Raw genomic sequence first — 13469 nt, forward strand, 5'->3', positions numbered from 1 at the left:
TCTTGCAAGTTGGTGGCAGTAACTGGTACTTTTACAACTGGATTTGTCAAGGACCTGAGAAAACATGAGAAACTTCAAGATCTGGTTTGTACATCCCTAATCCAGCCTTGTCCAGCTAGAGTCTCATTCAGAGTCTGACCTGGCGAGGCTCTCTGCCTTCTCCCCACCCTTCAAACAGGTTTGATTAAAAGTTCCATTAGTTCTTGAATCAGGTGCCCTGTTTTGTTTTTTCTATTAAACAGTGCGGAGATCTTCTCACAGTCATCTCACTCCTGATTAAATTACAGTTCAGTGACCTTTATAAAAGGCCACTGTTACAATAGTCCTTCAAGTTTGAGAATCACCAAAATAAGGGCTAACATAGCCTACTGTAATGAAAAACAAAAATCATTCCAAAAGGGAAATTGAAGGAAGCAACTGGGATTGATCCTTCTTTGAGCACCATTTGTAACAAGAAGAAATTTAAACCGTAATGCACCTAAGCTTCCAGGTACGCGACATCCCTTTTATTCTGAAGCATCAGATCTTTGCCAATATGCCCATGTGGGCCCATCTAGCTGTGGCAGGGCTACAGTAATTATTCCAAGGATTTTTCTTTACAGTCTCAATTTTGGAGCATTTTGTAGTTTTCAACAAAGTTGATATGTTTAATATTTATATATATCGAAGCCTTTTCATATAGATACATACATAGCCAGCTATTTCGAAAAAGAGTTTTAAGAACACGTGTCCTAGTGGAGTACTGGAAAAAGATGTTGTGTGAAAATCATGAGTGGCTGAGTCCTCAATGAAATTCTGCCTGTAACTCATTACGTGGCTGGCACTATCCTCCTGCCCTTGGCTTCTTACCAACACAGCACATGTTGGCTTACTTAGGGACCCCTGGTTATCATTAAAGTTGGCTGAAGATAACTTCTGACATCCTACAGAGATGGCTATAATTTGTCAACTTGCTGCAATGCACTCCAACCCTTTCCCTAAGCAAATTAAAATTATACCTAGTGTTGGGTCTCACTGATTTGTTAAGCATTGTTCATTTCCCAGCTGTATGTTTCCTATGAGAAGAGAACACACTTGCTAGCGTCCCAAAGAGATTTGCTCAGAGAATGACATACAATGAAACCGTGGAGATTTAAAGCGGATGAAAAGTGTGTCAGATCCTGGTCTCATTTATAATTACCATCTTTTTTCACACAACACATGTTGTTTGTGCAGGCTATTTGCCTTGTGAGCATTGTGACAGGTAAATCTGGCAAGGCACTCATGGGACTGACTCATACAATTAGGGACACTGCTTTGTAAGCCAAGATGACAAGCTTAGGGGCTTAGGGTTGTTGAGCAAAACATTGCCTTTTTTTTTTTTTCTGGAAAGATGCAGGGATAATTTGCCAATCCTGAAAAAAAAAATTAAATACAAATTTGCAAGGACCAGACAAACAAGGATTAATTATTAACTCTTTAACTCACTGAGAACTGTAGCTTAAATGGCATGAAACCTATTAGGCTGGGCATTTTATAGAAAGACACAAGTACAAGAACCATGGATCTAAGAATTGTTTTTTTAACAAATACTGTACTGAGGCAAGAGGCTACAAAGGAAAAGTCCCTTTACTTGAACTTCACTGCCTACACAGCACTCATAACACAGCACGTGGGTCTGTGGGCTCCGGTCCTTGCTCTGTATTCCTGCCTACAGAACCATCCCCATGCTAGGACTGCTGGTTCTTTCACTCCCAGACATCTATCTAGAAAGTCTATTGACCTTGTGGTTTCCACTGATGTAAGCCAGTCACTTTGAGATATTCCAACATAATTGTGATCTTCTCTTCTAAAATAAAACTGGAAATAACTGCATGAAATCTATGAGAGTATAGGAGAGGGAAAAGAAAACCTTTAAAGTGCTTATTGTTTATTCTGTATAATAGGCAGGAGGACTCAATCCTGTCTTTGTCCCTGTTCTTTCTTGATTTTTCCAAGTAGAAGAAAGAAGTTAAAATCAGAAGCCTCCAACTTTTATGACAGAGTTGAGGGATATGGGGTTGCTTTTTTTTCCCCCCAGTTTTTACTTGCAGTGTCACAATTATCATATGCTCAAGACTGCATTTACAGGAATAGAAATGTTCTTTTTAACAAGAAGCACAATGAAACTTCTTGACAGATTTAAAAATTAAAATTAAGCAATACTCACATTTGTTTCTGATCATTTTGTTTGCCAGATTCTTACTCAAAACAACAACGTTTTTAAACCAAAACTTGGGTTAGGGTCTCAATGGTGAGGCACACCCTAAACTTACTTCAGAACAGCAATCCTCTCGTTTAGTGGTATCCGTCTACACACTGTGACTTCTTTCTCAACAGAGAAATTCCTGAAGCTTGAGGTTTTCCCCAGACATTCAAGAGCTCACCTGATGAATACACTGTTCCTCCAGTATATTCAGTCTTCCTTGCCCTCAAACCCATAGCCTCTCCTCAGCTCTACACAGCCATATGTCAATGGTTGAGCCAATAATCTAGCCCACACCCCTGAAAAGCACTGGGTTACTTTTGTGGTCCATGTTTCCACCTCACTAACGTGTTGGCAGGTGGTTTAGCTGGTTCCTTGTGCAAGTTCTTTCTTAATTATACCAGTATTTTCTTAGTACTAACTCCCCCCACCCACCCCCCAGGAAAAAAGATTAACATACTTATCTATCTCAAACATACAGTTTTCAGTTGGAACTGCCTACCTGAAAGTCGTAATAGCTTCCCTCATGCGGAGACATTTTAGAGATAAAAGTTCAAGTGGATTTCAAAATTCAAAGTGGAAAACAATCTATACTGGCAAGGTCAAATAATGAATTTGTCTTAACTAGGCTCAGTTATTTCTTGACACCGGGTAGAATGATTTAGTGTGTTTTCCATGAAGTCTGAGCTTTTGTAACCACAGGAAACTCTGTGTGACCAATGGCAATGTCATCTGTGGGAATAGGAGCAGCAGCTTTGAAATAGTCACAACCAACACAATTTTGATTAAAGAAAGAACTCTGGTTTTTAATAGTTTTGATCATTAAAAAAGTTTAAACCTGCATAGCAATCATTTCAAAAATAATTATTTAATGTTCCATAATTAAACTGTACACAACCTAGTCTTGGGACAAAGAAGCCAGTGAGTGTATTTGGAGCAGTCCGGTGCAGTCCCAGGAGCCAGGAGTTGAGTTCTCATTGGCCTTTTCTGTCATTCTGTTCATCTAAGTGTTTTTGGAGACTTGGCACAATCTGGCTCCGCAGATGAGCGGATCTGCACGGGGAAGAGAGAGCAGCTTGACCCCGTCCCTCTCACTTCCCCTCCCCCACTCGGCTGGATTCCTCAGAGTCGTTCAATGTCTCGGTATTTCTTCCTTAGAATAGAGACCTGGTCTTTAAAGAGGACGGGGTCGAGCCTCATCTGCGAGTGGATCAGCGGCATGTAGCCAAACCAGCTGGCAAACGTATTCATGCAGCTCTGTCGCTGGGCAAAGTGGTCAGGGTCAGCCCAACGGGAGGCCCGGGAAGTCTAGGGAAAGGAGAGAAAGCAGACACTGAGAGAACTGCACGGTGAGAAGGGAACATTGCAGAAACTGGTGCCAGGCAAACGAGCAAGATGCAGAGCCCGGGGCCTGGGCAGGCCGGCAAGCTTCACTGTCTACGCACCTGGTACAATCCCAAGTTCTGATCCTGGGTTTTAGCCTGGGCATAAGGCTTCCCCAAGATATGCCAAGTTCCTCAATAACAAAACACATAAACAAAGATCCATGTTGACTACCCCCATTTTCTGAATAGCCAGTTCTCAGCTCAGTCAATGACTTGCCAACTGAACCTCAATTACTAGAGTCACTGAATAGAAAACTGGTCTTTGCACTGGTGACTAATACTACTATGACCCACAAAGTATTTATAGTTTCAAAAATGGTTTTCTAAATCCTATTTATTACTTGGTTGATCTGGAGATCTCAAGAACCAACTTTTACAAGTCTTTCTGTCTATCCCACTCTTTTTATTTTTCTTAAAAGATTTGTTTTATGTATTTCAAGGGCAGAGTCACAGAGAGGGAGAGACAGAGAGAGAGATCTTCCAATTGTTGGCTCATGGCCCGAACGGCTGCAGTGGCTGGGGTTGGGCCAGGCCAAAGCCACGAGCCAAGAGCTTCTTTAGGTTTCCCACGTGGGTGGCAGAGACCTGAAAACTTGGGTCTCATCTTCTGTTGCTTTCCCAGGCCGCTGGCAGGGAGCCGGCTGGGAAGTGGAGCAGCCAGGACAGGAACCAGCATCCATGTGGCATGTCAGCATTGCAGGCAGCCGCTCAACCAACTATGCTACAATGCTGGCCCGTCTACCCCACTCTTCCTCCCTCATACTTTCTTTCTACCTTTAAAAAAACTCCATTGAATTATTTATTACAAAATCACATGTACAGTTGAGGAAGAACAAAATGAAACGCGTATCCATCATTCAAAGCTATTTTTGATTTGTTTTCCCTTCTACTGACTTCTTTGAGATGACTCCAGGAAGTACAAAGGGACAATTTAGTGATATGTGAGGGTACTTCAAAAAGTCTGTGGACAAATGGAATTAAAAAATGGGTAAATGGGTTTATTCTGGTGCAAGAAGAAATAACAACCAAAAAAACAAACAAACAAAAAAAACACCTGAAATCCATGCAGTTTTTCACACATTTTCCAGGAACTTTCTGAAGACAGAATGTATTTTGCAACAAAATACATTCTGTTTAATTCCATTTTTCATTTTCTTTGTGAAGTACCCATAGGGCATTTGTTTATGAGACTGTTTACAGACTGAAATTTCAAAATTCTGCTCTTAATATAAGAGAGTGGCTGTGTTTCCCATTCCATGAAAATGCCAAAAGATTACTTTTTTATATGACTATCAGCCCTACAATGAGTCAATGCTCACCTAGAATAGAAAAGAAGATTTATGAGTAAGTAGAAACGATAGCTAACCATCTTTATAGCTCTGTCCATTGCCCACAAGGTTGGCTAAATATTTTTAGACCATGTAAATTTAAAAGAAAATCTTAAGTGACTTGTGTGCTGAAACTTAAATAGTATGACTAAGCATATTGTCTTTAAAGCCATATTTTTATATAACATGGAAAATATGGGATGTCTGATAATGAGTAAAAACCCCACGAACTCATTTATGTCAATGGTAACTCTTCAATGATATACATGTATAATGTGTGTGTGCATGTGTGTGTGTGTGTGTTCAATGCATTTGTATCCTCAAATATTGTTAGAAATATACTTTCATGTGTTTTCATGAAGTTCATTTGAGCCAAACAGCAACTTGGTGAAGGATGTACCCAGTAATAACATCTCCATTTTATATATGAGGAGCAGGTTTAAGGTAGTTACAGTTATTAATTCAAAGGTAGAAGAGGGCAGAACTCAGGTTTTGTTCTTTCCCATTTATACTAAAAGAACTAGACTCGGTAAATCAGAGAGCAGTAACAAATTAATCTTTCCATGAGTTGAGTTCGTATCAGGGAAGATGGTCCCAGAGGTACCTCATTGTTTTCCTAAAGTGACAGGGGTTTGTGGGCCATTTCAGATTCACTCACTCTTCCATATGTGCCAGACTCTCATGCTGAAGCAAAAGTATTCATTCATGGAAATGAAAATACTGTCAAGAGTTTCAATTCCCTCTCATTTTCACTCACAAACTAAAAAAAGGGGAAAGAAAGTGGCATCACTGAAGTTTTTTTTTTTTTCTTTTTGACTCTAGATTTTTAATGGTATATTGTGCCAATGACATGTATTAGAAAATATATTTTCCTGTGAAACATAAGCATTCACAATCTAATGATATCCATTTATTTCACCAGTCTCACTAATGTCTATGATGAGAAGGGGGCAAATACCAAGGGATTTCAAAACATTTATAGAAAATGTAGGTAAATGATAATGTAGGTTCTCCAACGTCATTTTGAAGATCCCTTGTATCCAAGTTGTCACATCTGGAGACATAAGTAGTCACATCTAAGGTTACATATAGATTTGCCCCCCAAAACACTTGAAGTTATCAGAAGTTTTAGTCTGGCAGATTTAGGCAAATCTATGAAGAGGGCACAAAACCAACCCCTTATGTGTTTATTAGAGTTCCACCCTTAATGAGCATATAATCTGAGGGGCATCTGAAGAACTCTCTGAGTAAGCAACATTAAAGACATGGTGTGGCCCTTCCATGAGAATAAAAAATATCAGGACACACGGTAGACAAAACATCTTGTTTGAATTTCAATAGTCTTCCAACCTTCAAAATGGAAAGGTCTAGCAAATCCTCTTGCCTGTCCTTTCAAGAATTAGAGGGAAATAGAGTTTTTCACCAGCCTCTTTGCTCATTAAGAACAGCTCTTTTGTCCTAACGAGTACATAGAAAGGAGCCCAAAAGTGTGCAAATGTTCAGTAAATACTGAATGATTAAATTTTATAAACTTGAAAATTCCATGAAGCCTTTGCTCTTAGTAAATTTAGTGAATGAAAAACAATTGTGTTACCGTAAGGGAGTCACAGCTAAGATTTCCGTGGCCAAGAAACAGATTTGCATACGATTTTCGGTACCTGTTAGGATGAGCCCATGGGAACCCCCAGCAACTAAACTGATACAACTATGGTAAAGCATGCTTAGTCAACTTGACTCCAATCTGTTGATGATCCATGATTTATCTTGGATAGACTTGGCTTAAGGTTTTTGATCTCACGATTTCTTACTTATAGTGTGGACTCTGTCCAAGTTAAATAAAGGTAGATGAACTTCAGTATATCCAGATGAACCTGATACCAAGACACTGGCGTGGAGCACAAGCAATAACATGGACAGAGCCTGGGATTCAGCTCCCAGTTCTGTCTCTAACTTACTGAGTGACTTGAGGCAATATTCTTAAAATTCTCTAGGTCCCAGTTTTCTTACTTGTAAAAGGAGAAAGCTGGATTACATTTCCTTGAAAGTATCTTTAGTATTAAAATTTTAAGACTCAACAAAATGTTTTACTGTGGTTTCATAAAAGCTTTCATACATATTATCTCAACTCTGTGAGGCAGACTGCACTATTTCTGTATTAAAGATGAGCAAACTGAGTTTTAGAAGATAACCAACTTGGCTACAGCTTATAAATGCTGGTCTTAGAACTGAAAATCAAGTCTTGTGACTCCGGGTATGTTACCAGGAAGCACACTGAATTCAAGAACCAACACCAGAAGGCGGTGTTGAAGTTTTCCTTGTGACTCATTAAATAACGCCCCTACAGATAAAGTTGCTTGAACTCTTTGTAATTTTTAACTATGCTGTGGAGTGAATATGCATGTTGAAACGACGTCCCCAGCATGATAGTATATGTAAGTAGGGCCTTTGGAAGTTGATCAGGCCATGAATGGAGTTCCTCGGGGATGGGATTAGTGCCTTTATGTAAGGGACCCCAAAGAACTCTCTGCCCCTTCATTCTGACATGTGAGAACAGTGAACCCACAGGAGTCATTGAACCAGGAAGCAGGCACTCACTAGACACCCAGTCTGCTGGCATCTTGATTTTGGACTCCCTAGCCGCCCAAACTCTGAGAAATGAATGTTTGTTATTTAAGCCATATAGTCAATGGCACTTTTGTCCAGAAAGGACTAAGACATACTCTGAAGGACATGTGTTTTTCATGTCACCATAGGTCATATGAGAGTTTACATTCCTGGCATAAAGATCCTCTTGACTTGGGTCTTCCTATCATCCATGTGCCAATCTTAAATTCCTTTAGAGCTTTCTTTCTAGCATCTCCTCCTTATGTTTCTGGAGGAGTACTTGGAGGAATACAAGTCCTCATATGTCCAGGCTGAGCCGCCCCTGAATGAAGCAAGGGAAGAGAATTCTTACTCTTACCTGACCCATCATTGTCTCCTTATACTGCTTTTTCTGGGTCACTTTGATTGGAGGCAATTTTGTCACAGCAGACACCAGGAAATTCATGAGAATATCCTCACAATTGGCCAGTTGGTCCACCATGTTTTTCAGGCTGGCTGGCAGATAATGGGAGTACAGGTAGTGATAATATCTGTAAAAACCAAAGCTAGGTTTCACCAGGGGCCATAGTGACTTAATGACAAAGTAGACTTCTGGACAAAAAACACACAACCATTCTGCATATCCCCTAAATATGTCATGGATGGTAACAATGAAGATGGCAGCCATCACTGGGATGAAGCTTGCTTTATGTCAGATAATGTTCTAAATTGTTTTATAAGAAATGCCTGATCTAATCCTCAAAAGGAACCCGTGGGGTAGGTGTGATTATTACTCCTATTTTATAGATGTAGAAAAACACAGCAGAGTGACACATGGATGCAGATATAGTCTGCTTAGTTTAACATCATGTCAGTCAGTGAGAAAGAGAAGTGGAATACTTAGATGGCAAGACATTACTTATACATGATCCTTGTATCATTAATTTTAATTATTGGCTTAATCATAACTGTATCCTTTGAGTTCAACAATATACTGCTCTGTTTTTGTGTTCTATGAAACATATATATCCCAACCCTGTTAGGGTAAAATCTGAATTAATTTGGTGGTCAATAATTAATATTAAAATTCATAATTAATTTGAATTATTTCTCATCCTAATTTTTTACCTATATTTATGTATACATAGAATATACTGACAGGAAAAATTCATTTGAATGAATCAGATTCTTTGGCATGGTGGCGGCAGGAGGAAGTGGAATAATAAACTTTTAAGAGATGAAACCTTGTGCTCAACATTCAGTCAGTCTAAATACTCATACCTGAAATGGCAAGGTTCTCTATTCCTTACTAAATAGCTGTAAGGTAGGATTGGTGTGTTGACAGTAACACAAGATTTCACAGAGGGGAGTGTCAGCTATCTATACCCACTAGGTTGGCAATCTTACTCTAGCGCCTTGGCTTTAAAGATCAAACAGATGCCAACAACTCCCAAATTTACAACTCTCTTCTTGACATTTTAAAATATATCAATTTGGTTTTCTTAACAAGCCCAAGGCTGAACTCCTGTATTTTTCCTACTACTTATTTTATCTGTAGCATTCCCTTTGTTGATGGTTATTCAATCCTTCCAGTTCTACGGGTGAAAAATCTCAGGAGTCGTTGAATTTTACACATCTAATGTGTCAGGACCTCAAAATATGCCCACAATCTGATCACAACTTGCCACCTCCAGGGTTCAGCTTCTGTGCCTCGCTAGGCTCCATCATCTCTTGTTCAAATACTGTCAATCATCTCCTAAAAGGAATCCCTGCTTCTTGGTCCCTTTATAGCTTCTTCCCAACAGAGCATCCAGAGAGGATGGTATCACTGTTCAGCTCAAAAAGTCAAGTCCAACTGACGGCCAGCAGTGTCTTGCAGCAGGGCTCCGAGACCTCTCTGACCTGATCTCACCTACTCCACTCTACTAATGTTGGTCTTCCTCCAACATCCGGCCTCAGTGCATTTACTATGAATGCCCCCGCTCGCTGCGGATATCCTCCTGGTTACCTCCCTCCTCTCCTTTAAGTCTCTGCTCCAATCTCACCTCCTCCATCCACCCCATTTCCACGACTCCTGATACTTTAGTCTTTACTTTGTTTTCTTGCTCTATCACTTCTCTCAATATCCTTTATAACCACTGGCATTATCACCATCTCGTATTGGTGGGGAATTTTTTCTGTTTTGCTCAATGGTGAACCCCCAAGCACCTAGAACCCTGTCTGGAGCCACTCAATTAAGTATTTACTTTTGCTATTGTTCCTCACAACACTCAGTTACCTAACACACCCTTGAGTGTGTCTTCACACTTCTAGCCGAAAATGTCACTCTGCCTTAATTTCTTATGATGGCTATAAGCCAAGAGGTGTTGTTGGTTTCAAAAACACATGCTTGTCACATCTCCAAAACTTAAGCTGAGAGGCAGACTAATTTTTGTTAATGTTGTTAACAAGATTTGGCCTCAGTTCCTACTGAGGCAGCAAGCCAGCAGCTACTACTATCAGAAGTGACAAAGATGTGCAGAAGAGATGCTGGAATTCCTCACTTGTGGTAAATAGCAGCTCCGGTCAACACCATGGAGTAGTCATTCGTCCACTTGGACGTGTATCCCCACCGCTCCTTAGAGTTATCCCAGAAATGGCTGCGTGCAGGGTACCCCACAATCCTCTCGGGGAAACTCTGCCACACGGTGAAGGCAAAATCCACCTGCAGGCAAAACACAAGCCAAACAAGCAATCAACAGTGTTAACAAATGTCAACAAAACATTACCTTCCCCTTGCTAATTCCTAATGTGAAATCCTGGGACTGTTGCAAAACATGAATTCTATGTATTCATCAGCAAATTAAACTGACTGCTTGACATTTTGCCCCATAATTATGCACATTTTAATGTTTTCTGGTAAAGAAACTTCAGATTAGTACAGAAATGAAGGAACGAAAAAAAATGCTGATATGTCCTTTAGAAATCCATGCTGTTCAAGCTAAAAATCAATTCAAAAAAGCAGTCGCTTCTCCCCCACCTCCCTCCCAGCTGCACGTGACTACTGATTCACATGAAGTACAAATGCATGTGTTATAAATAGGAGCAGCTTTCCTATGTACATCCAGAGACTGAATACACAGCACACATCATAACCAGTATCTATAAAAGCCAAAGAAATGGAAATAAAAGATCCTCTAACAGCAAAAGAGTCTCTAAAAAGAGTACAAGTTTTAACACGAATAAAGGACACGTATCACAAAGAAAAATACTTCAGGCCTCTCAGGTTTGAAGATGCAGAGCTGGGGAATTCTAGAAAAAGCAATGAAAATCACTACGTGGCAGAGATGAGGCCAAGTGAAGCCATGGGATTCTTGTAAGACAAATGCAGCTCAATGAGTTCTTCTAATAACCGAACGCAAGTACTTCTGAACCTGTCTTAAACCAGCATTTATAATTAGTTCAGAGTCTGCTTTCAGATGCCTAAGCTGATCCTGACATCCTAAGATCATCTAATGATGACAAAAACTAATAAGGCAAAAAGGAAAATAACAAAGCTAGTAACAGCAAACAATCTTATAGTACTCGTAATCATGTAGTGTTTACATGATCGGCATGGTGACGGCTGCTTATACATATGAGCTCATTTTATACTTATGATAACCCTGGGAGGCGGCTACTTTTATGTCTTTCAATTTACAGAAAGGGAAACTAATATACATGGAGTTGGAGTTCAGTAATTGGCCTGACCTAGTAAGTGGCAAAACCCAGATCGGAACTCAGGCAATTTTGATGTACACTATAACACAACCTTCTTTTGTCTATGTTCTTATAGTGTTTGGGAACAATTTGTCTCTCTCTCTTAAACCAGAGAGAGATAAATTTTATTTTTTTAGTCTTCAGAAAACAAAATCTTATCTTCTTTCTCTAAGATAATCATAATTAACTCACAGAAATGGGCATACAATACATCTTCTAAGTATTTCCCTTAAATGAAAATCTTAGATTTATAGGACCCATTAACATGTTAAAAAACTATTGAGGATTGGGCATCACAGAGCAAAGCATTAAGCCATTGCTTGGGATTCTTGTATAGGGTTCCAAGATCTATTTGCTCTGCTTTCAATCCAGCTTTCTGCTAATGTGCCAGGGAAGGCAGCAGATGATGGCCCAAGTACTTGGGTCCCTGCCGCCCATGTGGGAGACTTGAATAGAGTTCCAGCCTCCTGGCTTTGGCCCTGCTCAACCCTGGGGTGCTGTAGGCATTTGGTGAATGAATGAGCAGAGAGAAAAATCCCTTGTTCTCTCTCTTTCCTTTTCTCCCTTCCTGTCACTCTGTCTTTCAAATAAATAAATAAATATATATATATAAATAAATTTTGAAAAATTTGATGTAATTGCCATTTTGAGACAAAACAGCATCTGGCATAAGTCAAGAAAATCCATTCGTTCTTGAGGTCCTTCACCAGGAACCAGCATTGTGACATTATCCCATTGACCAAAATCACATCTAATTTAGCAATCCTTCTTCCTTCTGATTACTGTTCATTACAATGTGAATTCTTATTCAAAAAATATATTTTTAACATTTTTATTTGTTTGAGAGGGAGAGAAGAGAGAGAGTGTGCCCATGCACTTTCCCGGCCTCTGGTTCATTCTCCAAATGCTCACAATGGCTCGGGTGCTGATGAAAGTCGCTGAGAATTCAATCCAGATCTCCTACTTAGGCACACAAACTGAGTTTCTTGAGTCATTACTGCTGTCTCCCAGGGTGGGCATTAGCAGGAAGCTAGAATCAGGTGCTAGGTCTGGGGTACTCCCCTGTGGGGTGGGGGAGTCTTAACAGCTAGGCCAAATGCCCACCCCAAAATGTGAATATTGATCCTATGCATTCGTTCCCAAGCTCTGGGTACAGCAGCTGCAACAGGCTGGCTGTAGCATTGGTTGCCAAGGCTTTTCTAGCAGCAACCTATGTGCTACCTGTCTGGTAACTTCATCCTAAGACCTTTGCCCTGTCTCCTGTTGATAAGGAATACAAATAGACACACCATGTATTTCACAAAAAAATTCAAGTCTGGGTACAGTGATAGTGACTGGGGGACTGTGGTTATGTTGTCAAGGCCAGTTCCAGCACTAGGCAACAGTCAAAAGGTGAAACCAACCCAAATTTCATCAATAGATGAATAAACAAAGTGTGATATAGTCTACAATGGAACATTATGTAGCTGTGACAAAGAATGATGTATTGATACTGGCATCAATTCAGATGAACCTCAAAAACATTATGTTAAGCACAAAAAGCCAGAATTAAAAGGCCACATATTGTATGAGTCTAGATATATGAAATGTTCAGAACAGGCAAATACACAGAGACAGAAAATAGACTGACAGATGCCAAAGGCTGGGGAGAGTCAACCTAATGAGTACAAGGTTTCCCCTGTGGGTAACAAAAAGGCTTTGGGACAAACACAATGTGTTGTAAACGGACCAAATGCTATTGAATTACACATTTTAAATGGTTTATTTTATGTTAGAGGAGTTTTGCCTCAGCGTAATACAGAGATGGAACCAAAAAAGTCTAGATCAATGTGAGTATTCCCCAAGCATTTTTCCATACGCATATCATCATTTCCTTTTGTGTCATCTTCCCACACCACATATTCAATGACATTTTTCTCTAAGCTGACTAAATAAAAAAGAAACAGTAGCTTCACCCTAGGTAACAAGGTCAATGAAATCTTAGGTTTAATTGCTGGTTGTCTTGTGTTCTAACAGAAATTAAAGTAAAATCATAAACTGAAAAATGTTTGCAATGAACCGTATGAAACTACATGGTATATACACAAACCATCTTTTGGAAATATTAGCCTGAGTCCATCTGATTTATTTATTCATTCATTTTGCAGAGAGAAACAGAGAACGTAAATCATCCTATCTACAAGTTCACTTCACAAATGGCTTCAATGGCCA

General features: G+C 39.8%; 1 protein-coding gene across 1 annotated transcript in view; it reads right to left on the minus strand.

Annotated features, from left to right (window-relative positions):
• Positions 1–3003: 3003 nt before the first annotated feature.
• EXT1 (exostosin glycosyltransferase 1) overlaps positions 3004–13469 on the minus strand; it is a 308046-nt gene continuing 297580 nt past the window's right edge. The window contains exons 9-11 of the mRNA XM_002710745.5: positions 10064–10224; positions 7900–8071; positions 3004–3532 (exon numbers count right to left, since the gene is read on the minus strand). Coding sequence (XP_002710791.1) covers positions 3347–3532; positions 7900–8071; positions 10064–10224 — 519 coding nt within the window. The 3' untranslated portion in view covers positions 3004–3346. The remainder of the gene's footprint in view (positions 3533–7899; positions 8072–10063; positions 10225–13469) is intronic.

This window comes from Oryctolagus cuniculus, chromosome 6 (assembly GCF_964237555.1).
Source record: "Oryctolagus cuniculus chromosome 6, mOryCun1.1, whole genome shotgun sequence".
NCBI classification, from domain to species: Eukaryota; Metazoa; Chordata; class Mammalia; order Lagomorpha; family Leporidae; genus Oryctolagus; species Oryctolagus cuniculus.